Source organism: Euleptes europaea, chromosome 2, assembly GCF_029931775.1.
Source record: "Euleptes europaea isolate rEulEur1 chromosome 2, rEulEur1.hap1, whole genome shotgun sequence".
Taxonomy (NCBI): Eukaryota; Metazoa; Chordata; class Lepidosauria; order Squamata; family Sphaerodactylidae; genus Euleptes; species Euleptes europaea.
The window spans coordinates 104,102,828-104,129,990 of NC_079313.1; the positions used below are offsets into that span (position 1 = coordinate 104,102,828).

The window sequence follows — 27,163 nt, forward strand, 5'->3', positions numbered from 1 at the left end:
TCTGCCATGAAAAGCTCCAGCCACCCATTTCCCCACATTAAGCCTCTGTTAAAGGGACAGAACATTTTACTCCAGGCCTGTCAGCAACCCTAAATACTATCTGAAGTGGTACAACCAAGATACCAATTTACCAGTGAGAGGCAGGCCTCTTCTCTGGTCTATTGTCTGGATTGGGGAGGGGACACTGAGTGGCACTGTGAAAACATAGCCATACTACAGGTCGACTCAAAAGTAAGGTGTGTCTACCTAGTGCCTGCCTAAGCAATATGAGCAGGAGAAGAATGTTCTTACTGTTTATAAGATCAGGTTTGAGGTCTTTTTACTGAAGCCCAGACCATATTTGTCTTTTGTATAGCTGCTGCTTGTACTTGTATAGACAGTAAATGGGAAACACCCTCTGTTTGCACAAAACTTCTATGTAAACTTGGATGTTACATCTGTTGCATGTAAGAGCTATCGTTTTTGTATGTGGAAACTTCAGTGTTAATTCAGTACTTCCATTTGTTTGAAAGGCATTTATTTCAGGCTAGACACATATAAGAAGGAATTCGGTAGCTAGGAGCCTATAAGGTTGATTTGCTGTAGTATCTTAATTATATGCAACTGCATCATTCTCAGTTACATGTGATTTCATGGAAGAAAGTGTGCCATGTTTTGGCTTCTGGGTGGTTAAGTAGGAGTTTCCATTACTGCTCGGTTATGCATTTAATTTACGGATGTCTTAAGATTGGATTTATTTACTTTATAGCCTGCCTTTCTCACTGAGACTCAAGGCAGATCCCAATGTAATCATACAGTATTAAACATCTAATAAACAATGCAATATGACTAGGGTTGTAAAGGTTAGAAAAACCGTGCAGAAAGATGGTTACCAGACATATGTCATAAACAATGCAGGAAATGGAATTAGAAAAGTAGAAGTCAATGTAGTAAGGGCAGGCTAATAAATACAATAAGCATTGTAATAGACTACAATCCTTTTTACACTACAGCCATATTCCCTTCATAAAAATGTCCTTGAAATGATAGAAATGTGGGAGCCTGCCTGAGAAGGTCATGCACAAGGTGGGGGTTGCATGGTAACTGGAAAAAAAAGGAGGGGAATAAAACCCAACCTAAAAACAAAAGCTGGGTACCCAAGGTTGGGTGAAAGAAAAAAATATATAAGTCTATGTATAAATACTGAAAGTATAATTTGTTAGAAGCGCTATATAAAAGTTAAAATTATTTAAAAGCATTAAAATAGCACAATGGCATTTCCTGAGGCTGATAACTATAACCACATACCAAACGTGTTTCGGTCTATGGGGCCTTCATCAGTGGTTAATTAAACCCCTTTGTAAACCTGCACACATTTACAGAAATACATTAATGAATACAAATGCAAATACAAACAGTTCAAACCCAACCAGGCATGTGTATATGTTGTAAATTCTATTCTCAATTACTCATACATCTGGTATAATAGGTTCTTGTTGTAATACTGGTTAGTATAAGTCTCTCAGATACTATGTGTGCAAAAAATCCTGTTTGCTATTGTGGGAACTTTCAATCAGCCTATTTTCGCTACATACACGCAATCCTGCAGAAGTAGGCTGATTGAAAGTTCCCACCACAAAAGTCTATGGGGATTTTTTGCAAAGCTCCTCTGGGGGGATTTTTGGGGGTAGAGGTTCCCAATTTTCAGGGTAGCTTTCAGGGACTATCCTTGCACGAACCCCAAAGTTTGGTGCAGATTGGATCAGGGGATCCAGTGTTATGGGCTCTGGAGAGGTCGCCCCTCCCTCCTCCATAGACAAGCATTAGCCGATTAGCGAACAGAGAATCTGACTCTTACTGTCCTGCTTGTGTATGGAGGCAGGAGGGGGTGACCTCTTCCAGACCCCATAACTTTGGACCCCTGACCCAATCTTCACCAAACCTGGGGGTTCTTGCAAAGAGAGTCCCTGCAAGCTACTCTGCAAGTTTGGGGGTTCTACCTCAAAAATGCACCACCAGGAGCATCGCAAAGCCTGGGGAGATCCTGAAAAAGCCGGAAAATTACCTTTTTTTGGGGGGGGGGAATGGCCAATTTAGCTTTGGCTTCCCCCCTAGGTTTTGGAATTCGGTGAACCCGAAATTTACCGAAATGGCTTTTTTCCGGCTTATTTTCAGTTCGGGCTTATTGATATGCACAGCCCTATTCAAAAGATATCTTTCCTTGGATCGCTATATAATTATTTATTCCTTGTCTTAATGTAACTCATTTACCAGTAATTTTGCTGCATCTGATAATCCAAGAGTATTCTGAAAATAATTGTGAAGGAAGGCTAATGAAGGAGAACAGGATAATTAAGTTGGAACAGGTGATGGCAGCATATTTACAGGCTTTATTGAGGGCATACCTTCAACGGAATATAGATGTATCATATCTAATTAGGTAGACTGAAAGCAAGCATGAATATAAACTTAATGATGGTCTGATTTGTCCTCTAGATTGCTACGTTTTACATATGGACCTTCATTTCCACCTTTTAAAATTCCTGACGAAGATGCCAGTCTGATTCCTCCAGAAATGGATAATGAGTGTGTTGCCCAAACTTGGTTTCGCTTTTTACATATGCTGAGGTACTATACATGGGAGAGAGATTACAATATTACCTGCATTATTTATCCAAATTTGTTATTTAGGAGTTTTCTAAGGCTACAACTTGTTGGAATAAGACTTGTCCTTGTTGTAGAAATTACAGCATCAATTCAAAAGTTGCACCACAGATGTCATAGCTAAAATCCTATTAACTGTAACGTGGGATACCTAGATATATCTTAATTGTATGTAAATAGAAATGTGGTTTTTTTAGTTAATGATTTTTTTGTTTGAGTTCAACCTCTGGTATCTTGTCCCTCAGTTGTGCCCAGAAAACATCTTGGGTTCTGATGCTCAGTGTTTTGTGGATGGGGTCAAAGGAATTTCTTTTGTAGCTGTTTATACCCTTTAATTTGGTTCCCTGTGGAAATCTAGCTGCAGTCTAATAATTCATCTTCACCTTAATACCTCTCTGCTGCTGCACATTATCTCTCAGTACAGTCTTAATTAAGTGCATGGAAACTTCACATACCCCATGGTGACCACCCTTTTAATTTGCAACAGCTTTGCAGTCTTTTTTTTGGTTATGTGGCAGCTGGCCACTGCTCCATGTAATGGGATGCTGTCATCTTTTGAGGAAACTTTAGCAGAAGTTGAAAAAAAATTCTATGGGAAACTTAGTGCAATAACAAATAGCAATTCCAGTAGTCATGCAACTGTACATGAGCTGAAGTAGTAAACTTCACACTGTCTCTTTTATTAGCAAAATTGCTTGCTTCTCCAGATCTGATTGCATTTTTGCTTCTTGAATTTGGAAGTTTAAAACAAATACATTTTAGCATATGTCAGGTGTATTTATTAACAATTAATGTTTTTGTTTTTGTAGTAATCCTGTGGATTTGAGTAATCCAGCGATTATAAGCTCTACCCCCAAGTTTCAGGAACAGTTTCTGAATGTGAGTGGAATGGCTCAGGAATTGAATCAGTATCCCTGCCTTAAACATCTGCCTCAAATATTCTTTCGTGCTATGCGTGGGATCAGTTGCTTAGTGGATGCATTTCTAGGTAACATTTCAATTTCTAACCGCTAGGACATTGCTTACCTTGTATAAATAATTGAATGAGATCTTTTCCTATTGATAAATCTTGTTTTGTAGTGATACATATCAGCTGCACAGATAGTAGCAAGATGCAAGCCTAATCTTTCTGAGTAGATGAGAATCAGGAAGGAAGTCCAAGTCTAGTACTCAGTAGACATACAGCAGTTAATTCTTGTTTGTTCACCCAATGTTCAAATGGCAAACTACGAAAATTCACAAGGTCTTGGCTCCCCAAGATCATATGTACATTAAAAATATTCTTCAACTACTTTATTGGTGTATTCAGCACTTCTTCCCTAGAAACGAAAAGTTGCATTGAGTTATCTCAATATATTAATGGGAAAACTTACTCTTTTGTTGTATGAGGAAGCACATCCACTAAATCTCCGTTGCATAACAGTGGAAATCTAGGTGATGTGCTTTCCACTAACAGTGCATTCCTAAGGAGAGTTACTCCAGTCTTAGCCCATTAATTTCAATGGGCTTAGACTAGAGTAACTCTCCTTAGGAATGCACTGTAAGTTCTTCAAATAGTTCTTTTCTCAGGCTGTGAAATTACTGATTCCCTTTTCTCTGAATTTAAAAGGGGATTCTTTAAGGATTTCATTATGTTCTTCTCTTGTTGGGTTTTTTGAGCTGGTGGTCTTCTAGGACTATTTTTGTGTGTGTGTCCCCCAAGTGAGGCTTTCCTAATATTACTCAGTTTTAGCTTGATCCGGGCTCTGAGGTAATGTGCTAATGAAGTCAACCAACTTGTTTCAAAACTAGCTATTTGGATTGCGGCACTCGTCGATTTCTCCCCTTGTTGGCTTGATCTGTTTTGCTTTCCCTTCACCAGACCAACAGCCTTTAGCATGGGAGTTTAATATTCCTTTTTGAAATGTTTCCTTTTTTTAACTTTAAATTTCTTCAGTTAGGATACAATGTGTTCTGTTTTAGATCTTACAGGATGCTTTCTCCTCTATTTTATTTCTGACAAATGAACGGGGGGTGGGGGTGGACCCTGGTTGTGTTTCCTATCACCTCATGACTCTCCAGTAGAGATCAGCTACTGGTGGCCTTGGGCCAAACCCAGGCCTTCACCTCTGATGGCACCTTCCCCTCCTATGGGGCTAGTTGGAGTGGATAGATGAGTGTGGTTGATCAGCTTCTATGGCAGTGGGGCTGGGCAGTGAGTCAGTGGGTGGGCATTAAGCATTAGTCTGCAACTTGAAAGCTTCTGAAGTTGCTAATGTGTTCAGCAAAACGCTTTAAGATTAGTCTTGGTTCCCATTTGTTCTTTATAAGAGAACTTAATTTGGCGGAGTCTCAGCAGTTCAGTTTGTTTTAATTAAAGTGGTTCCATAGTTTTATGAAACTAAATGTTTCAGTAAGTATTACTCACTTCATTTTCCTGAGGAACTGCTTTTTGGAAATGTTTCCCCTGTGGTGCACAATATATAGCAGCAATATAATTTCTTTCTTCTCCAGGCGTTGGAGTCTTTACAACCAGTGGGTGTGAAAGATTAACCAGATATGGTATTAAAACTTGTTGCACTTGTCTGGGTGGCAACAATCTGGGCAAAGGGGGTGATGATTTTAACAGTGGCTGGAGATAGTGTCAGACTTTGGAAAGTTGCAGTATTCTGTCAGAGTAACTAAAATTAAACATTAAAAGTTCATAGTTGGTTTAACTTTCAAATGTAATTAACATACAGATTCTGTCTTGTAGTAATAATTGGGCTCCATTGCAGTAACATGTGCTATGTACTATAGGTATTTATATGGAGGCTTTTGATAAAAAGCAACCACCCTGACCTTTGGTACCTTGGCAGTCATATGTGTCTCTCACTGTAACATGCAGAAATGGTCTGTAGCCAGTTGTTCATCATTATGTAATACATCAAATGTGACAGGTGATGTTTACCACCTAAGCAGTAGTGAAGCTGTACAAGTCTCCATACAGAACATCATGATATAGGTGTGAGATTTTGTTCCACACCCCTTCATGTCACTTTTGGCAGCCCTTGGTCTCTGTTACAATGTTGGCTCTCTCTCTGACTCTCCTAGTTAGGTGATTGAAAACATGAGAGCAAAAATATGCTAACCTTTGGGGGGAAAAGAATGTTAAATGAGTTCTTTTTCCTTTTTTAAAAATTACTAGATATTCCTTCAAAGGCATTACTTGTGTCTGTTGTTTTGGGGAGCAACCATTTTATGATCTAAACAAAAATACAAGTTGTCTCCTAGCTAATTATGCATGAACATGAAATAAGCATAACAGCCCTGGCATTTTAGTTGGCGATACTAATGATAAGCCTCCCAATATTTTTAATGGAAGTCAGTTATGAAGGAAATGGACTCTTAAAGTATAGCAATCTTTTAATAATTGCCGTTGGCATGTGGTGACTTTTGAAGAATGCTATTTAAAATTTGTTGCAATATGAGAGAGCTGCCCTTAATTATAAGGAAGTAACGGAGTTCAAGTGAACACAGTCATTTCCTTAAACTACATTTATAAGGTAAATTACCATAATTATACAATATTAAGCTTCAGTGAACATATTTATGTTTAATTTGATATTTAAATAGTCTTTTTTTTAAGTCTGAGTTCTTGGATGAATGTTTCCTTACAACAGAATACTGCTTCTTTATTAATCTGATAGCACTGTTCATCTTCAATTGCATTAATTGTTGCACCAGCAGGAAGAAAAGCAATGTCAATCAAACACTTGAAAATTGCCTCTATCCTTTCACTTTTCATGGATTAAAATTTCTTCCTGATAATTCTATTCATGAATAAAGAACTTCTGAAAGGATAGCATATGATCTAGTTCCAAAATCTGAAAATGTAACAACTTGTAGGTATTGTGTACCCAAAAGTTTAAGTTCTGGTATGTACTATATCATACTGAAAGGGAGGTGGGTCATTTTCATCGGGGGAACATAGAGGAAGCAAAGTTCCAGCCAGTTTCTTAACCATGTTTTGGGAAATGTTACTTTTGAGTTGCACCTGTAACCCATGGAAAAAGTATATTGGATTGTTTCAAAGAGGAGTAGCATGAAGCTTTCTACTAGTTCTCCCTTATCCTGATCTTTGTAAGAGGGAAATGAGGGATAATGTGGAAATGGCGAAGCAGGTACTGTTAGCTTCCAAAAGAAAACCAAAAGGGAGTCTTCATTGTCTTGGTGAAATAGGCATTTAGCTGTCTAGTGATCTTTTAAATAAAAGAACAGCTGAAACTCCAGCTGTGTATGAAAATTGTGTCAAAGATTAAGCATTGTTTTTTACAAACTTGTTTGCTCTTAATGAGACCAGTCTTCAAATACTCAACCTGGAAGAAAAGGAAACGTTTTATCATGTGAGCACAATTATGCTCAAATAGTCCTATATGCTGAGTAACTAACAGCGCATTCTTGAGATGCTGGCAGGCGGGGAGGAGGCGCCACTGTGGCACCTCCTAAGCCATTCCACAGCCGCCAGCAGCTAAAGGCTTATTTCTCTTAAAATGGGGCTTTTCACCCCATTGAGAAAAGTGAGGCTGCGCCTGCTAAAATGCAGGTGCAGCCTCGCTCTTCTCACCGCTGGCGTACCCAAGGCGAAAGGGGACAGGAGGCTGCCTAATGACAGCTCCTCGCCCCATCCCGGGAACACCTCCTGGGATTCCCCCCCGGAATGCCAACGTGGGGCTTTACGCCAGTGGGATGCCCCACCAGCATCCCAGGCCCCGCTGGCATCCCAGGGCGGCGCTGCCATGGCAGCACCCAGAGACCAGCATCCGGGCCTCCCTGTCAGCGTTGGGGCCATAAGTAGCCCGGACTCCGGCGTGGGGCCTCCAACGCCAGCGTGGCCCCTTCCTGACCTCCTAAGGGCTTTCACCCTCGAAGGTCAGGAATGCACTGTGAGAAAACTAAGTATGCAGTTTTCTGAACAGAAAGCTCTGTGGCTGAGTGCAGTTGAGGGGGAAATATTTCATGCATGATTTTTCCACAAAGATAGTTCATACCACGAAACTATAAGTTTATTCCCATTTAATAGTTTAGTCTTGTGTGTAGTTCTACATACTTAATTGTATGATTGAATGCAGGATTAGGAGCCAATCTTAAATTCCTTAGTTTGGGAGCTACTTGTTTTAATGGGAGGGGGTCTTCTTTTCAGGTCAGGCTGTTTCTGCTAGATTAATGGGTTAAAGTTAATTAATGGGTATTGTGACATTTTTGGAAAAAAGTTACTTTCAAACGGTCCTTGTTCCTCTGTGCTTCCTATTGGTCCTCTTATTCTTAGGTTAAAATGTATGCATTGCTCACCTTTTTAAGGTAAGCAGTAAACTCTTAAGTGGTTACTCCAAATAATTTCTCTAATCATTTGCCAATCTTAACTAACTCTAAAGATACTTTTTAACATTGGTGCTGGTGCAGGAGGAATTTTTGTTTGCTGCTGATGTTTTATTTAAGTATGAACCTCAAACTTCCACAGTGGGATTTTGGGACGATCTGATACTCAGTTTCCCTTTTTATCCTTCAGGTATTTCACGGCCAAGATCAGATAGTGCTCCGCCCACACCAGTAAATAGACTGAGCATGCCCCAGACTACTGCTGTCAACACAACTCCACCTCACAATCGAAGGCATCGAGCTGTAACCGTGAATAAGACAATGAAAAATAGCACAGTAAGCCTTTATGCTTAGTATAACAACGATCGGCTATTTCACGTAGTGCTGGTGATGAATTAATAACAACTCTATCATAGAAAAAGTGACTTTTTCTAATTCTAATCTGACGATGGTTTTCTCTTTTTGTTCGAATAGGCTAGCACTGCTCATTCTTCCAAAGTCCAACATCAGCCATCCTCCTCTTCTCCATTGTCTAGTCCAAACCAGACAGGTTCTGAGCCGCGACCACTCCCTGCTCCCCACAGGCCAAAGGTTAACAGTATCTTGAACCTCTTTGGATCGTGGTTATTTGATGCAGCATTTGTTCACTGTAAACTTCACAATGGAATAAACAGAGACAGCAGTATGACTGGTAAATATTACTTATCAAATTGGCACCTTCCCTCTCATGTTTGCTGACATTTCCTACCTGCAAGATTAACATGTCTGGCTAACCAAAACCCAAATCTGATAGAGCAGCATGATTAACTGATATAAAATCATATTACCAATTCTAATTATAGCATTTGGCTTTTATCCGAAAAATAAGAAAACATGTTTTTCAAAGGCTAATTTTTGAGCTTGAGTCAAATGTAAACTAATTCTTCCCAGTATCTTGACCTGGAGAATGATGTAGAGCTGAGGAAACTGCTACAAGATGCCCTTGAGAGGAGCTTGTGCTTCTATGAAATATCAAATAGTTAATTAGTAGAAAGGCAGGCAAACGTTACAACAGGGTCTGCCTGAATTTCTTTAAGAAACTTGATTACGATTTTCATAGTCACCAAACCATGAAACGTGTACGTTTTCAGCGGTTAGTCAAATATTTTAACTTCAAAGGTTCTGTAAACTTGTGGCTTTCAGTCTTTCTAACTGCTACACCAATTTTCTTTTTCTCATCATTTTCCATATTCAGACTTAGAAGAAATGATAGTAATAATGTTCTGTCCAGAATAAATGAATTAATCACATCAAGTGGCTTTCTTTGTATTACCAGGAGACAATAAGGCTTGTCATCACAAACCTATTATACCAAAATTGATTTCATTGCTGATGAGCCAAGAAACTTTTATCAAAATAAAAGCATTATAATAGCAAGGGTTCTGGTGGAGTTGTAAGTGATTGGTTGTATGTCTGGCTAATTAATGTAGGAACAAACTGCCTGTAATGTGAAGTTATATGTATAGACAATGGCATGTGTAGACCCAAGAAATTCTTTTGTGGAAAATGAGTTTGTACCCAAATAGCTTGGTAGCATTTTTGGTAACTAAAGCAAAATCACATACATTATACCTTCTACAGTGGTCTGTTCAGCCATATGGGTTTGATAGCAATCTAATTATAGCACTGTGAATGACAGGTTCTTAGATTGGACTAAAACAACATTTGAAATGTCACAGGCATACCCATTCATTTCTTTTGGAGGTGGAGGGGGTGGAAATTGAAACAAGAGAATGTTTAATTATGTCGAAGGCTTTCACAGTCAGAGTTCATTGGTTCTTGTAGGTTATCCGGGCTGTGTGACCATGGTCTTGGTATTTTCTTTCCTGACGTTTCGCCAGCAGCTGTGGCAGGCATCTTCAGAGGAGTAACACTGAAGGGCAATGTCTCTCAGTGTCAAGTGTGTAGGAAGAGTAATATATAGTCAGAAAGGGGTAGGGTTTGAGCTGAATCATTGTCCTGCAAAAAGTATCAAAGGTAATGTGCTAATCATTGTCCTGTAAGTATCAAGATAATGTGCTAATGAGGGTGTGGTATGTTAATATGGAACCATTGTATCCTGAAGTGATCTGTTAATGTGTGAATCCAAAGCTAATCTACATGACTATTATGGACAATACATCGGCCAAGGCCGATGGTCCACAATAGGTAAAAATATTATTAGATAAAATATTATTAGATAAAATCCCCTACGCATTTCACCCAAGAGGCTTCTTCAGGGAAATCTGTTAGTCTTGCAGTGGTTTTTCAAAGAAGAGTATAAGTTCAACTTCAGATTCCCCTGAAGAAGCCTCTTGGGCGAAACACGTAGGGAATTTTACTTAATAAAATATGTTTTTACTTATTGTGCACCATTGGCCTTATTTTTTCTTTCCCAACAAAGACAGAATAGTAATTAGTAAGATGGTGATCAAAGGGAAGAGCCAGAACCCTTCAGGATGGCATTCTAAAGGACTACTGTCCATCCTTTCCAAGAAATTCCTGCAATTGGTGATTAACTTTACTACCTCAGTGATGTTTGGCAGCTTTCTGATAGTATGTATTTAATACAGGTTTCCAGACAAATCGTGTAACAAATGGTCTGTGTTGAGTTTTAGGTGATGCTGCTAGCATGATTCTGCTTTACTTTTTGGAATTCTGGTGGCCCCTTTTTGCTTCATATGTTTATACTCTGCTAGGTTACACAGTATATTCTAGATGTTGGCATCACCCATCTCTTTAAATTGGGAAGTTCATTTGTTAAAATAATTTGACTTCATGGAAAGAACTGTAATTTGTTTCAGCTTTAGTGGGGAAGTTGGATACATTATACGGAAAGGTAGCCTAGTATATCATCCCATTTTGGTTTTACCAGTTTCAGCATGTGCATTGACACTTGCTTTTTTTGCGAAGAGAAATAGATTTCTTAGTGTAGCCACATCCTTCTTGCTTCAAAGAACTTCCGCTGCAGTTTGTGTTGGCTGAAAATTCCTTCCTTCTCACCATTCACTGAAGGTGGGTTTTTTGCTATGCTTCAGTACATCCGCATCGCACATTCAGCTATCATCAAATAAAGACTAGGCAGTTTCCCTAAATATAAATCATAGGTGACCTTCTATACCTTTTTATTATCTTTTAACAAAAACCCCTCTGTGGTAGTAAACAAAAATATATTTACAGCCACAGATTACAGAACCCTTGAAGGAAGTCCAAAGGGAAGATGTGTGCTCGTTGTATGCTTGAACTGGTCTCATTTATAGGCAGGCAACTCTTTAGTAGCAGCAAGTAGAGACCAGTTCACATGTTACTTATGCACTGTGGTTCCTGAGGAAGTAATGAACCATGTGAAAGCCAACCAGATGAGAAGCTCTATGAAGAAGCTTCCATATGGGTGGAGCTGTTAGTGCCACATGAGTGGCTACCCTGACATGGTTAAACTTGCTAATGCGCCAGGTAGGAGCTGCTTTTCGTGCAATTTCCTGCAGTTTAGCAGCCTTGTGGTTTAGATCTCTGCAGTGACCTCACCAAATCGACATTAACTTTTATTGAAAACAAGCAAGCCCACCAGATCCCTACATAAATATCCATTCTTCATGTTTGCAGAAGCTTGACAGTATAATGTGATAACATCTTCCAGTGTGCTGGTTAAACAGCAACAGCTCTCTGCCCGCCTCCTCTTTTGGGGCATGTTAGTTTCCAAGACTGCTTGCATTCTTCCAGTTTTCACTTCTCCGAAAAGTATGGTTAAATTCTTGAACAAGAATTCTGTCAACAACTGTTCTATTTTTATTCTGCACTTTTTTTATACTGGGAGGAAAAAGTTTGGCTTAGTAAAAGCCCTTTCTTTCCTTTGTTGACATTGGCAAATAACCAATTCTAAGTATAGATAGACCAGTGTGGGACAGCGGGCAAGGTATTTACATTCTCCCTCCCTAGTCCAGCTACTTTCCTTCTAGAGTAGATTTTCAGCTTGTTGGTACATGAATTATAAGCAAAATACTGCCTGATTGAGAAGGGATAACACTTCTTCTGAAAGTCTGAATGTACATTAATATACAAGCCTAAACTTGTGGCAGTATACTACTGTAACCTTTGCTGTTCATTGTTCTGCATGATGCTTTTAAAATCATAGTTTTGGGCCATAACGCCAATGTGTTAACAACCCTGCTATATCACAAGCTGTAAATCTGTTTTTCAAAAACCTAAGATCAGCTTAACTTGTATTACAGTTTCACCATCTTTAAAGTATTTTATAACTACTGCTGTCCTTTGATTTGTTTCCATTTTATTTCTATTATCTTGCAGCATCTTTTATCCAAATTCTTCTTTCTTATAAATCTTGTAAGTAGGAACTAGTAGCTTCTGTTTAATTGCGGTCATTTTTTAATTTATTTTTCCATAATCCCATTTTTTAAAGTTTGTATCATCTTCATCATCCCTTGTAGCTTTTGCTCTTTACATGGGAAAGACGAGTAACTGTGTGTGGCTTTTTTAAAATGGGGAAGATTGTTGGCAAAAGCAAATTAATCTGCCTGAATTAGTCCCATCATTTTCTGTACTGTAGTCTGTGATCATGTCATGAATTTAAGGACTTTGCACTAACTGTGTTTTTTTCTTAAAGCTTATTTTATACAGACCTAGTGTTTTGATTTGTATGCATTTTGCATGTAGTGGTTTTTTTCTTTCTAATTATAATATTTTGCTGGCTAGCTAATTCAGGACAAAAACGGCTCATGGGAAAACGCATAAAGATTTGGGTTTATTTGCTTATTGAATAACATCCAAGAAGAAATTTTAAAAGCTTAATGAAATCTGCCACTTGTTCTAAATTGTTGATACAACAAATTTGTAACTAACATTAAAAACCTGAGCAGAGCTTCTGTTTGTAAGACTGCAGCTGCAATCCTATGCACACTTAGTACGGGGGATAAGTCTCACTGAACTCAGGGTTACTTGCTTCTGAGTAATTGTATTTAGCTTAGGAAGGGCCTTTTTTCATAACTGTTGGGTAGAACACCATATCTGAATTATAAAGTAGTAACAAACCAATAGCGTTTTCTAGAAGTATCAAAGCATGCAACTATTCCAGTTATTAGAGATTGGGCAAACCTCTAGGGAAATTACTTTCATTGCCCACTCTCTCTTACTTGTTGGCAGTTGTTGCCCCAGAAAAAATGCATTTGCTGCATTGGTTGTGCAAGGCATTGACATTAACGAAGGTTTTATAAATGTATGACGCTTGGCTGCAGTAGAAGAGAGTATAAGCGGGAAAAAAGGACAGCCAATCCTGTGATGTACTTTGAAATTAATTCTTGTAACTGGGCAATAATTATTTGATCCTGCTCTTAGTCTATAGCACCAGTGAGATGCAGGCCACATACATGTAGGCGCCTTCAACCTTGCTGCAAGACTCGCCTCCATCTTTAAGACTCGCTCCTTAACTTCAGAAAGCCATAGATTTTTAAAGCAGACTTCAGTGGAGCTCAGGGAACAGCTGCCTCAAGGGGCATCCTTGAGGTGTGTAGGGCATGGGCATGTGTTCTAGGTCCTGGTGCATGTTCCTGATAGTCATTAGCTGCTTATTGGTAATGGTCCGTAGGTGTTTTGAAGCAATGAGTGTGAAAGTTGAAGCTCTCCCACAACAAGCGTGAACAACTCTGTGTTTGCTACTTTTCCCAAGCACACTTATTGTTATCTGGCATCTGTCTCACTAAATTAAAGGCCTAGTTTCAGCGATACAGAGAGTACTAGAGCAGTTCCCATTGATGGCAAAGGGCGAATAGCGTCCATGGGGACGATTGGAGAAATTATGGAGAAATAAATTACGGTTATGGAGAAATTGCAGGGATTGTGTTGTTTGTTTATGGCTGCTGGAAGTAGAACAGAGGCTTTGGGGTTTGGCTGGCTTGCATTGTGCGGCATAGAATGCTATGGGAGACGGTGTGCGTAGGGCCTAGAAAGGCACCGATTCTCATCTCTTCCGGAAGTAGTTGTACATTCCCTAAACACTTTATAAACAGAGGCAGCAGTTCAAATGTAGTGAACTAACAGCTTTTTATGATGACTAAATTTTACTTGATCTTTGTGTCCAGGATCCCATGAGCCTACCGAGTATGTTGACAAACGTAATGAAACTCTGTGCTTCTTGTTTCTTTTTAGCTATAGCAACGCAAGCTAGCATGGAGTTTCGTCGGAAAGGATCACAAATGTCTACAGACACAATGGCTTCCAATCCCATGTTTGATGCAGGTGAATTTTCGGACAACTATGAAGCAGGCAGAGCAGAGGCATGTGGAACGCTTTGTAGGATATTTTGTAGCAAGAAGACTGGGGAGGATATACTGCCAGCCTACTTATCTCGGTACTGACTTAACTTTAAATCCTGCTCTTGTCAGAATCTTCTGTTGAATATCTACTATTTGTCTAAAGAGAGGGTTTTTTTGCAGTTTCTGAAAAGTCTCTTTGTGCCTTAGCAATTCAGTTTAGAATAAACAAAGGTGCATTCCATCAGTCTGGATTTACAGAACAAGCAGCTGCCTCTGCTATGTAGACCAAGCTGTCAAATGGGTGGGTGGAAGTTTGCATTACTGTTTTCCATGTTTTGCCAGGAGATGCAGCATAACATATTACTGCTTTGTGTTGTTTTTCCTTATACAGCGTGGGAGGGCATTGGTGTGTTTCATGGAGGGGGAAAAAGAACTGATACTGGTATTTACTCATATTATACCTAAACAACTATTACACATTGGAAGTGTGTGTGTATGGAGAGAGCTAATACAGAAGCACATGACCCTTTTTTTCTGTAACATGATAACACTTGTAGGAGAGAACATTTCATTAACAATCAATGCATACGATACTCTTGATAAGAAATATGCAAATTCTGAAGCTGACATGCGTCTGAAGTGGGCTCTGGCTCACAAAAGCTTATCTCGTAATACATATCTTATAGCCTCTAAGTTGCCACAATATTTTTTTTAACTAGGAGAAGCTCATTTTAACAGGGAAGAGCAGTTCTTCAACTTTCGCCACATATTTTCACGTATTTCCTTATGTCGAATCAAACACTACATTTTTTGTTTGCTCCTGCAAATCCACAACCCTCCTCGGCTAGCACACCTGTATCTAAGCTAGAGTGTGTGCATTTTAATTTTGGCTTTAGTGAAAAGATGGCTTCACAGTGGCCTCCTTAATTATGAATGTGTTGTACCTTATGCCATAAGTCTAAATAGAGTGTTTTCTTTTATGTTTGAAGATTTTAGAGCTATAAACTTCTGTTTTCAGAGGTTTCCATACATCTCCTGGGCAATGGTTGATGTTCTTGTCTAGCATAACTAGTAACTAATTCTGAAGAGCTGAAAATACCCATGTTGCTTGGTCTGTGTAGCATCTTAGTTAAACAGATGAGATGACACATGATTTGTAGACCCAAATGCAAATGCTCAAATTCTCCTGTTTTGCTTGTGACCCAGCCCCAATAATATTAGATTGCAAATGTTTGTTTCTTACAACTCATTAAACCTGTCTTTCTCTGCCAGATTTTACATGCTTTTAATTCAGGGTTTGCAGATTGCGGATTCTGTTTGCCACCCAGTTCTGGCTAGTATTATTTTAAACTCCCCTGCGTTGTTCTGCTGTGACCTGAAAGGGATTGATGTCTTAGTTCCTTACTTCATTTCCGCCCTTGAAACTATCTTACCTGACAGGTAAACATATATTTCATGTGCTGCTACATTTTCATTTTAGCTTCTGACTGTTCTTTGGAAGTGGTTTCTACTACATGCCTAAGGTCATAGATCCCAAGAACTATGAGCAGAGTTCTGTTTGTGGAATGCCTCTTTCCTTCCACCTCCTTTCTGCTGTGTATCTCAGATATGGGGGGGGCTGCATCTGGGAGAGAAATCTGCAAAAATGGGGGAAATTGTCTCCTCTTGCATAAGTGGAAATGCCTTCTTCTTGCACGAGGCGTTGGGGTGGGAGACTTATATCTGGCCCATAGATGAGGTTAGCTCATTGCTGAAGAGTTTTAGAATGGAAGGGAAGGATTTTTGTTTCATGATCCTTTTATCTTACTGTTGTGCAACATGTAACTAATGTTGTATGAGTGTGTGTTAGGAATTAAAGATCCATTTGCATTGTACACCTACATTTTTATTATGTTCCACTGGAAGCGATGTTTGGGGGAAAATGCATAATATTGGAAAGTCTGACTAATTTGCTTCTGATTAAGCACCAGCTGTTGAAGCTTACTAGTGCTGATCTGGTACAGGGCTACATTACCATTATGGCTTGGATCCATGGAAGATTTCTGTGGAGCAGGTTGAGGGCAACTTTTTGTGATTCCTCCCTCCCACTGCATACTACCAACTTTCCTCCTGTGCTGCTCCAGGGGATCCTCTTCCCCCAGAAGCAGCATTTGGAGGCGCATTTTGGGCTGTAGTGGGATGGGGAGATGGGAGTCCCACTTCTTGCAATCCCTTCCATCCTCAGAAATTTCTAGCGGATCCAAGCCTGTTTCTCCAGTACCCTTTTGTGCTAAATTAGGAGACTAGTATATAGTTTGTAGTGTGCTGGATACTACAAGCTCAAAGCTATTGCTGAAGATCTTTTTCCATCTTCCAGCTGCTCCTTAAGACCCTTGAAGCGCCAGTGCTGGGGTTGGGGGAGCCTTGTGGGCAAAATGCTGTAAGGCTTGGGGGGCTGCAGTGAAGAAGAGGAATTGAGTGAAGTTGCCCCTTCTCTGTCTTGTAGCAACCGAAAGCTTGTTCCATCAGCAGTAGGTGTTGGGCGTGACCGTGCTTAATTTCTCCTTCTCACTGCAGCCCCTCCCCATGCCTTCTGGCATTTTGTCCATGAGGCTGCCATAACCCCTGGCATTGGCTTTTGGGGGAGCCTGAGGAAGATGCTGAGTGAATGGGAGGAGAGATCTGCCTCTGGTGCTTGCATTTCTTAGGATCCATCCCAGGCCATGACCAACATAATTTGCCTGTCCTTTTAAGGTAGTGAGTACCAAATTACTGTTGGCAGTTGTTTTGTCGTTGCAGTAAACCTGTTTCAATTAAATGCAGAAAATGTAGCACTTACCCATCAAACACATGTATTGTATAGCTTGGAGAAACAAGGAGTGGAAAAACTAATTTAGCTTTGTTATTACTTCTTATTTTCCAGTTCTCTTCTCCCATCCCTCTCCCTCCCCTCCCCTACCAAGCCTCTTTGGCCATGCTGTAAACATATTTTCAAGACACTTGGTACTCTCGGGAATCAGCTGTGAGCCACAAACAAGCACCAAGGACTGTGTGCAACCTACCCATATAATAGCTCAAAACCTTGAAAAATGTCCAGATTCTGAGTATAGACTGTTAGTTGTTTTAATACAACAGCAAAGGCTTTGCCTTCTAACTATAGACATAATCTCCAGAGTTAGTTCTGAATGATGGTGTCGGTTCTTGCACTAAAGTGAATGCACCCACTTCTTAAAGCCAGTCAGCACATCACAAAATCCCAACACCCACACTTCTGGCTGTTTTATAACCAAAGTGAAAACTTTCACAGCCGCTTCCCTTCATTACACTTAGATGGTTTGAGCTTTGAAACAGACTGATACTGACTTGATTCCATTTTTAGGGAGCTTTCCAAGTTTAAATCATACGTGAATCCCACAGAGCTAAGAAGAGCCTCTATCAACATCTTACTCTCCTTGTTGCCTCTTCCTCATCATTTTGGAATGATAAAGTCTGAGGTAATTGATCCAGCAGTTTTCAGTGTCACGCTATGCAAATTTCGCCTAAACCTAAAGTCTGGTGTTTGGACAAAACAGTGGTTAAAATGGAGTTGTAATGTTGTGGGGGAAAATAAAGTGCTTCTTGTGTATCAGGGTTGGGTGGGGGAGAAAAGGAAATTGAGGATGATTAGTTCTTAGCACCTGTCATAAGACTACTTGAACCAACAAACAGATGCTTGATGTGGAATTGCTGAAGTGGCCAGACAGCTGGGGTGGCATAGAGGATAAGATGCTGAAGTATGAATCCCAAATTCCATGGTTTGAATTTGCCCTCTGTCCGTGAATTTGCCAGCTGGGCGTAAGATAATGGGTTGTGTCAAATGATTTGCAAGTAGACCTCTGCTTGCGGAATAAAATTTTCCTGCCAGCACTGTTCTCTCTCTCAGATGTTGCCTCTGGGGTTAAAGTGGCCCCTCCTTAGGAATTGTAGTATGTGGGGAGTCTACAGTGGGAGGGGGGAATCAATAGAAATTGTCTTCTGTCCCCTCCACTACCTTGTTGGCTCAAGGGCCTTTCTGCCTGAGAACAGCTGTAGATCCAACTTAGTGTGTGTACAATGCTTTAAGCTGAAATAAATGCTAAGTATTATCCCTGTTCCTAAACATAAATGACAATCTAAATTGACTTTCTAGAGGCTGCTTATCGGAGCCCAAGTAACTTTATATGTGGACATCAATAGAGTTCATTCATTTTACATAGAATAGGAACTGCTGTGCTTCATTGATTGGGTTTTCATTTTGCTGGAGCTGCATGAAGGCCAATTTTGCAATCTGTTTAACAGCTCCTTTTAGCGCTATCCCTGTATCAAGATGTGTGTGGGGGGGAAGGGCTTGAAAAATAAGGTGGCGTTAAAGTATATTGTTAAATGTATAGAAAGTTTCCACCAAATCATGCTGTCAGTTTGTTCTGTGTTTTGCCAAGGATAATACGTATTTATTTTTTAGGTTGTTCTGGAAGGAAAATTCAGCAATGACGACAGTTCATCCTATGATAAGCCAGTAACCTTCCTTTCCTTGAAACTGAGGCTTGTGAATATACTTATAGGAGCACTGCAGACAGAAACAGACCCCAATAACACACAGATGATACTAGGTTGCTTTTTCTACTTCTTTCATTTGGTCCATGAAATGTGCTTTTCGATGTAGTTCAGCGTTCATGGTAGTCTTCAGGGACAATGTTGGGCTCAGTACTTGACTGGTGGAAAACTCAGGTCTCAAATGTTGGATAGATTTTAAATAGCCGGAACTAGGGAGTTCCCTCATTGGAGAGTTTATAGTGCAGGCAGGAAGCCAGCCTAAGGTTGGAGGGCATAGCAGGGAATTAGTCTGGAGCAGGTACAGTGGGCATCAGACAGCAAGGAAGTAGTCAAGTGAACAGTAGGGTGTGAGACCAGGAGTGGGTTCTTACAGTAACAAGCTACCCAGATTAAGAGTGCAGTAAGTTTTGGAGCTATATGGCCTACAGCATTAGCTCTCCTGGATTGTCTGACTTTCAGGATCAGAAGGGTACTGATCCACGGTGCCTGCGTATTCGCTTGAATCAGTTGCAGGCCCAACTCCTGACCCAGTGTCTTTGTTGGAGTAGGGAGACGATGCTGGACCTGAAAGATTCCTGATTTGAGGCCCGCAATTCCTGACAATAAGAGTGGTGCGGGCAAATTACTTTGTAAATATTGACTAATTTTGTCCTACAGAACTCTGTCTCAGACCGATTATGCATGCTCACTTTGTGTGTGTGTGTGTGTGTGTAAAGTGCCTTCAAGTCGCAGCCGACTTATGGCGACCCCTTTTGGGGTTTTCATGGCAAGAGACTAACAGAGGTGGTTTGCCAGTGCCTTCCTCTGCACAGCAACCCTGGTGGTCTCCCATCCAAATACTAACCAGGGCTGACCCTACTTAGCTTCTGAAATCTGATGAGATCAGGCTAGCCTGGGCCATCCAGGTCATGCTCACTTTACCCTTCTTTATTCCCCGTTTCAGCCAGGATCAAAGCAACCTGGGTTGGGGAAAACTGTATGCATTGGCTTGAATGATCAGGGAATAAACTGTGTGCAAATCGGGGGCATGAATACAGGAAAGCAGTCTCCCAAGTTCAAATCAAGTCCCACCCCTTTAATTGCTGGTCTGTGATTGGCTCACCTCGTGAGAGAACATTTCCTTCCCCCCCAGATCCAACTGCCGCATAAAAAAGCATTTTAAGAACAAAAAACAAAAAATGGAGCCATTTGAAAGAAGGGGGGGGCGAAATCCAAGCCTTATTTTTAAAAAGCCTTTCTTTCTCTCAGAAAGAGCTCCCAGGAAGCAGGAAGCAGGGAATGGCTGAAACAGGGAATGAAGGAGGCTAAACCTACCATGCATAAGTGACCTCAGTGTGTTAAAATTTGAAATGGTATTTGATGTATGCCTAATAATTCCAATTGGTGCTTTACTGATACAGAACCTTCCTCACGGAAACCAAAAATGGGAAAAGCTTGTTTCGATACCTAATGGAGACTTCATAAATCTAAGTACCTCTTATTAGTAAGGGAAATTTTTGTATGTTCAATGCAGAAGTGGGGGCAGGCTTAAGAGTTTATCCTTGGTCCTTTATTTAATCAGCATGGCTCTCTCAAGTCCAATTTAGTAAAATATTGTAGTGATGATTGCTGTTTTACATTATAAAACACTTTTGCTGTGTAAAGTAGTAGTAATGTCTTTAAAGCAGGTTTGTGGGAGATATTGGAAAGTTTTTCGTGGCTGTTTAGGCAAGCAATGTCGTTGTTGGCACTTTCCAAAATTCTGCAGTCAGGGAGTCATTTGGATTCCATGAAAGTTAAGTTTTGCAATAGAGGGTTGGAATCATGCCTGGCAAAAAGTTCCTGTACAATAACATCCTAGCTGAGCATTCTTTTTACAATGTCTACCTGTTTTCCTTAGGAGTTTTCTGCTGCCTTAGCTCAAAGCTGTTGCTTAGCTTTGCTAATGTTGTTCAAGCTTAGATTTGTACTTTATTCTCAGTCTAGGTCACCTGCTCATTCTTTACCTCTTTTTTTTTTTTTTTTTTTTTGCAGCTCTGTATTTAAAAAGCATTTTCAAAGTTTCACTGAATTTCCCATAATATTGTTCATGTAAATATCACTCTTGAATATGATGCATATAGTTATGTTACAGAGCAAAAAACCTTTTCTTATGTATAGTCTCAGAGGAATCTTCCTTTGTTTAAGACTAAACGTAAGACACAAATGTATGATCTTTTGGCACGTGTTTCCCTAGCTCTCATTTATAAAACAAACCGAGCAAGGATTTTAGTACAGTGTTAAGGGAAAATCTGACTGTCAGTATTTTAAGCGCAAAACTGACTGTCAGTATTTTAAGCGCGTCTTTTATTTGCTGAGATGGATTTGAAAATCCAGTTTATTCCTGTTTTCTGTTTGTGTCTGAATTCTACTCTTAATGCTGTGATCCTAAGGCTTGTGTGCTAGAAAGTAATTTCTGTTAAAATAAATGGAATGTTGTTGAAAGCCAGTTGAGTTTAGTAAAATGGTAACTACAGTTGATACATGATGTTGTACCACAATTGTCACCATCATCCAGACAAGCTAAAAATGACAAAAAGTTATAACTTCTGATTTCTCAAACATTGGGAGCAGCTTGTTGGGGAGGAGGATTACTTGATGGGCTTTTACAAAAAATAAAGGTGGGGGTCTAGTTTGACCAGAAATAGATCTGAAAGGAGTTCTGGAGTTTTCGTAACTTAAGGATACCTAACCCAAGAATCCTTTCAAGAGCAACAAGATCACTAGTATCATGCAGTATACAAATGCTGTTGATGTCCTATTTTTGTTTTGGGGGAGTGCATGGGGTCTGTCACAAGAAACTTCAGACATGGAAGTCTGTCTTTTTTTAATTCCACAGGTGCAATGTTAAACATTGTGCAAGATTCAGCACTTCTAGAAGCCATTGACTGCCAGATGGAGACGGTAAGATCCTTCTCATTGAGATGTCCTTGGATTTGGGGAAAGGTTCCTAGATGCCCTGTTGAGTCATAGTAGCTTATCCTATTAAAAACAGGGCAAATGATGTTATTCTTAGCTGTAAGAGAATAATCAAATAGCCTTCAACCATTCCAACTCTTATGATTCTATGATTCATCAAAGCTCGTTTCCAACTTAACAGAATGGTGGCGAAAATAATATCTTGAAAAGCCACAGTCGCACAAACAGTGGCATTAGCACAGCAAGCGGAGGAAGTACAGAGCCCACTACTCCTGACAGTGAGAGACCAGCGCAAGCTCTCCTAAGGGATTATGGTAAGGACATAGACTTCTTAAATACCAAGATGTCCCAACCCGATGAATTCTATTTTTAATGTTTCTTTATGTTTCAAACACATGAAACCCAGAAGGGATTTTTTTTTTTAGTTCAAAGATTTTTGGCCAACTTGTGCTTATTATATATAAACACGGGAAAGAGAGAACGGCATTCTTTATTATGGCTGATTGGGCCTGTATATAAAGTGGGTAGCTGGGTAGGGTATATTTTGTTTGTTTGTTTCATTTATACCCCTCTCCCCACAGGGGACATATGTGAGATGACTGTCTTGGTACACAGATGCATTACCCCTAGCAAATTGGAGGCCATCTGGCGGTGTGGGAAGTTTCAAGTATATTGGGTGGAGAAGGGGACTCCAGCCTTTGCCCATTCCATTCCATTACTCTTTCTCCAGCCCACAAAATTGCTGCTGTTGATCTTCCCCACCCATTGCTGCCACTATTTTGGTCTGCCCCTAAGCCAGAAAAGACTTAAATATGCTGAATAATGTTGCGGGGTTCTGTAGGATGGTGCCACCTTCATGGCTTCCACTTAGCAGCTCCATGGTTGCAGCAATGGGACCCCATTGTGACGATGATGGAGGATATCTCTTAATATTGTGTGTTGTGTTCCAGTTCCTTGTTTGTTTCCAGCTTTGCATTTGCTATATTTGCATTTTGCAAGGAGTGATATGAGTGTTAACCCCATCTGTGCCCCGTGCTGATGTTTTTCAGTGAGTTCTAGGGTTCTCCAAAATGTTTGTCATTCTGCCAACAGCTTGATATTAACCAGATGAACCTGAAGATTTATGTTTCATGTGGTACTGCAAACGTGTTGAAAGAGTATTGCACCTCCCCCAGTATTTTATCTTTTTTAGAACTGTCTTGAAGAAGCAACATAACAGTGCATAATTGTTGTCTATAGCAGTTTCGATATCCCCCCCCCCCCCGTGGCAAATGAACTTAGTCTGCAGTGTCCTCCTTTTTGACTTGAAATGCTCCTGTTTCACATTCCTAACATGCACATGTTTATACATTTGTATATTGTTTGCATTAAGATGCTGTGATGGAAGGCCTGCCTCAAGGGCCAATTTAGATAAAGCAATATTTCAAAAATTCTGTAACCCAACCTTATTGCTTTCACACCTTATTCAAAGTTATGTAACAAATACATAGTCCCCTCCTTGTATGCAGAAGATTCCTTATCCTTTTTATGAGCCTTAAGCGGCATCTGAGCGCACCACATTTCCTGACAGTGAGAACCTGCCCCAGCTACTTGTATACTTGAACATATTCATGTAAGCCATTGTCCTTTCTCAATGATATAATATCATGAAAAGTTCAAATTAAAGCACTGCGCAGATTACACTTGTCACAGCCAGTGACATGTTTTTTCACAAATGGAAGCTGTTTCCGCATCATGCATTTAGGTTAGCAACACAACGAATGGGTAGGCAATGCAGACTTTGAACATTGATGCTGCTTTAGTTTGTAGCGGTTAAATTAAGCGGTTTTTTTGGCTTTAAAGGATTCTGAATTTTTAAAGTAATAATCCTCTTCTCCTGTTCCTCGTTGAAGGCACTCAAAATATAAAACATCGATAGCAAATGTGTAAACAAACTATAAAACCTTTCTGGAAAGAGTAATAAAACAGTAACAAAGGGACCAACATAAAACCACAGTAATAAGATGCCAGCAGGGTACCTGAAGCACTTGAAAGGGTTGTTGATGCAAACAAACCTTACTTTTTTATCCTTCAAAGTAACAACAAAGGTGTATTTATGCACCTCAGCAAGAAGCTCATTCCATAGCCTTAGGGCAGCAGGTTTTTCGTGCATTAATTCTTCATCTTGCCATCGCTTAGGCTAGGATAGCTTACAATTGATTTCTGGATGTATTTATGTGGCATGCTCATGTGGAAGAAGCCTGGCGGTACAAAAAAAAAGCAACGTGGCTCAGTGGTAGAGTATCTACTTGGCATGCAGAAGATCCCAGGTTTAGTTCGCAACATCTCCAGTTAAAAGGACCAGGCAGTGGGTGATGGGAAAGATCTCTGCCTGAGACCCCGGAGTGCTGCTGCCAGTCTGAGTAGGCAGTACTGGCTTTGATGGACAAGTGGTCTGATTCAGTGTAAGGCAGCTTCATGTGTAACATGGAATCATTTCAGAGCGTGAGAAGCAGTGGCTTGGGATGTCTGGGAAGAGGCTGCAAGTGGCACAACTTGGGAAGCTAAGTCTTCAGGGTAAGGGTGTGACAGTAGTGGTGACCTTGTTAGAGAGGAAGAGTCAAGCAGGGGGAGGTAAGTAACTGCAGGGCTCATGGAGAGTGACTCCTTTCTGTGTGACGGAGTGGCAGTTAAGGAATCTGGATAGGGAAGCGGCAAAGAATGGGAGTCTGGAGACAGAGTATAAGTGAGTGCTTTAAATAGGCACCTAAAGGCTGAAGGAAAGGGGATAGTTTGAAGGAAAGGGAATAATTTGAAAGGAGAGGAAGAGTTAGTACAAGAAAGGATGATGGAGCCATGGCCACTAAGTTTATCTCATTTGGTAGAGTTGTGGCTAGGGCCTTGTACAGAGAGATTCTCTGAGGCATATTGGGCCCAGATCATGGAAGGCTTTAAGTGTTAAAATCCTAAATAAGACCCAAAATCCTGAATAAGACCCAAAAGCAAATCATAGGAAACGTCATCGTCTCATTAAAAATATGCACCTGTGCCAGGCAGGAGCACCATTGTACAGTTGCTGGAGTGCTGTCCTGGACCATTGTCAATGGCTTCTCCCCCCCCCCCCTTCGGTAAAGTCAGGTGTAGAAGTATCCATGTTCCATTGAGATAACTACTGATCAGAGGTGTCACCATTTCACAGAATATCTCTAGTATCCCCATGGTATTTACTTGTTAGGCAATGCTAGATGTAGTTAGGCAATGCTAGATGTAGTAGTTCGTGCAAGCTGATTCTGGTATCAGAGGGTTTGGTCCTGACAAGCTTATTACAGGATTATTACAGGATTCAGAGTTCTTTGTGCAGAGCCTGGAAAGATTGGATTAAGTGTGACAGTTGTTTTGTTTGGAAGAAGGGCAAAATGGATTCTTCTAAGGGTGCTTTCCTGCCTCCTTTCTGCTATTGCACCTTGGGTTCTCTAAAAACATGCTCCTAAGTATTGAGGGGATCTTCCAGGACAGTGTTCTGGAGATGCAAGGGGGAGAGACTGATGGAAATCTGAGACCACCACTTCTTCTTTTCTTCCTCTCTGTGCATCAGCACTGCAAGATCCAAGCATTTGTACTTTGACTTTACATGAACCTGTAAGTCCTATTAGTTTAGGTCTGTCAGGCACCCCAAAATTAAGCTTAATTTGAAGGATGAATGGCTTTTAAAAAAAGAATAGTTTTGAATGTAGCTGTCACGTATTAACTTCTACATATTGTAGAGTTGAGAACATTGAAAATGAGCAAAAGAAAGATGGGATTCTGTCCTGATCGTATTCAGTTGTGTGTCATGCAGTTGGCTGCCAGTTATGATATTAAAACTGTCACTTGATCAAGGCATCCAATTTACTCACTTTTTCATCTTTAAATTGTAAAGACTTCATCGCCATCTCCACTGGGCAGCTCTTGAGGTGCACAAGAGACTATAGCAATTAATATTGTAAAAAGGTCACCTGATCATAAGCTTTCTACTGAGTGCATAATTTGAATGATGCAACACAACATCCTGAATGAATTGGTGAAAAGGGTTAAATTCTGCCTAAATTTTATTATTCATTTAATTAGATTTTTTATCCCGTCCTTCCCCCAAAAAGGGGCTTGGGGCAGCTAACAACATAGCAATACAATAGCAAAATAAACCACAATTTCAATAAGATGCAATTAAAAACTCAGCACATAGCAACTAACACTTTTGGTATACATATCAGCAGAATTCATAATAGCCCACCAAAATTACATTCGTGGAATTACTCCATCTTTCATGCCCTGTGGAATTCAGACAAGTTCTGCAGAGGACAAGCCACCTCAGATAAAGCATCTATCAGGTTGGGCCCACAATGGAAAAGGCCCTTGCCCTTGTCACACTCAAATGGGCGAATCATGGGCCAGGCACCAAGAAAAGCCCACATGTGACAGAATGAGGACACCACAGGGGTGGGGTCATAACAGGAGAGGCGGTCTTTTAGGTATGATGGTCCCAGACCATGTAGGGTTTTTAAAGGTGAATATACCAGTATCTTGAATTTGACCCAGGAACCAATTGGAAGCCAGTGCATTTGCCATAAAATGGGCTGGATGTGCACAGTCAACAGTCTGGCAGCCACATTCAGAACAACCTGAAATTTCCAAAGTGTCTTCAAAGGCAGCCCTGCTTAGAGCAAATTGCAGTAATCTAGTCTGGAGGTTACTGTCACATGGATCACTATAATCTTTAATGTAGCAGAGTTCAAGGGGAAATGAGTGCAAAGGTGGTCTGAGTGCAAAGGCATTTCCTAACAGAATTTCTTAAACCATGAAGGGCACTTTGAGTAGGCAGTTCCTTCTGCCGTGTTTATAGTCTCTCTTCCAAAAACAATGGCCATACAGCTGCTTAACTGGAAAAACTTGCTGAATTAACTTGGGGACAACCAATGTTTGAGGCAATACCCAACATAGCCTGAAGCATGGAAAAGTTTTGTGCTCACATAATCGGGGAAGATTATCAGTTTATGAAAACAGGTTCCTCTTGAAAAAGTTAGATGGTTTCGTATTGTTGCTGCACTTCAGCCATTTTCAGGTGCCACATCTTAATATAGTTAATTACTCCTTTTAAAAATGAACGGTGAGCTGTTGCGGCTATGAAGTTTAAAATTCTTATATTTCTGAAGTTTATATTTAATTAAGTATTTCACATTTTAAACCAAGCATATTAGGTTGGGTCCCACCAGTCCATTCCTCTGGAGCTGGCGCTTGCCTATCATGCAGGGAGTCTTTTGCCAGCAGTTGAGATTTGTGTGTCTGCAGAATGCTCCTTACTCTTGCAGAAATGCACCAGCATCAAAAGAATGGACCAGTTGCATTCAACTGGTTGTTAGTAATCTAGTAATATGCGTTGGGGTTATCAGCTTGCC

The 27,163-nt window shown here is 40.3% G+C and overlaps 1 protein-coding gene across 3 annotated transcripts in view; it reads left to right on the forward strand.

Moving 5' to 3' along the window:
- Nucleotides 1–27,163, forward strand: part of RALGAPB (Ral GTPase activating protein non-catalytic subunit beta) — a 75,433-nt gene that overhangs the window by 26,573 nt on the left and 21,697 nt on the right. For 2 of the 3 annotated variants that reach the window (XM_056844992.1, XM_056844993.1), the window contains exons 6-15: nt 2,476–2,607; nt 3,453–3,631; nt 8,171–8,316; nt 8,455–8,671; nt 14,158–14,359; nt 15,537–15,704; nt 17,623–17,737; nt 18,724–18,871; nt 21,673–21,737; nt 21,934–22,066. In XM_056844992.1, the coding sequence (XP_056700970.1) occupies nt 2,476–2,607; nt 3,453–3,631; nt 8,171–8,316; nt 8,455–8,671; nt 14,158–14,359; nt 15,537–15,704; nt 17,623–17,737; nt 18,724–18,871; nt 21,673–21,737; nt 21,934–22,066 (1,505 nt within the window). Of the gene's footprint in view, nt 1–2,475; nt 2,608–3,452; nt 3,632–8,170; nt 8,317–8,454; nt 8,672–12,303; nt 12,340–14,157; nt 14,360–15,536; nt 15,705–17,622; nt 17,738–18,723; nt 18,872–21,672; nt 21,738–21,933; nt 22,067–27,163 lie in introns of all 3 variants that reach the window. The other variant, XM_056844991.1, reaches the window with a different exon arrangement.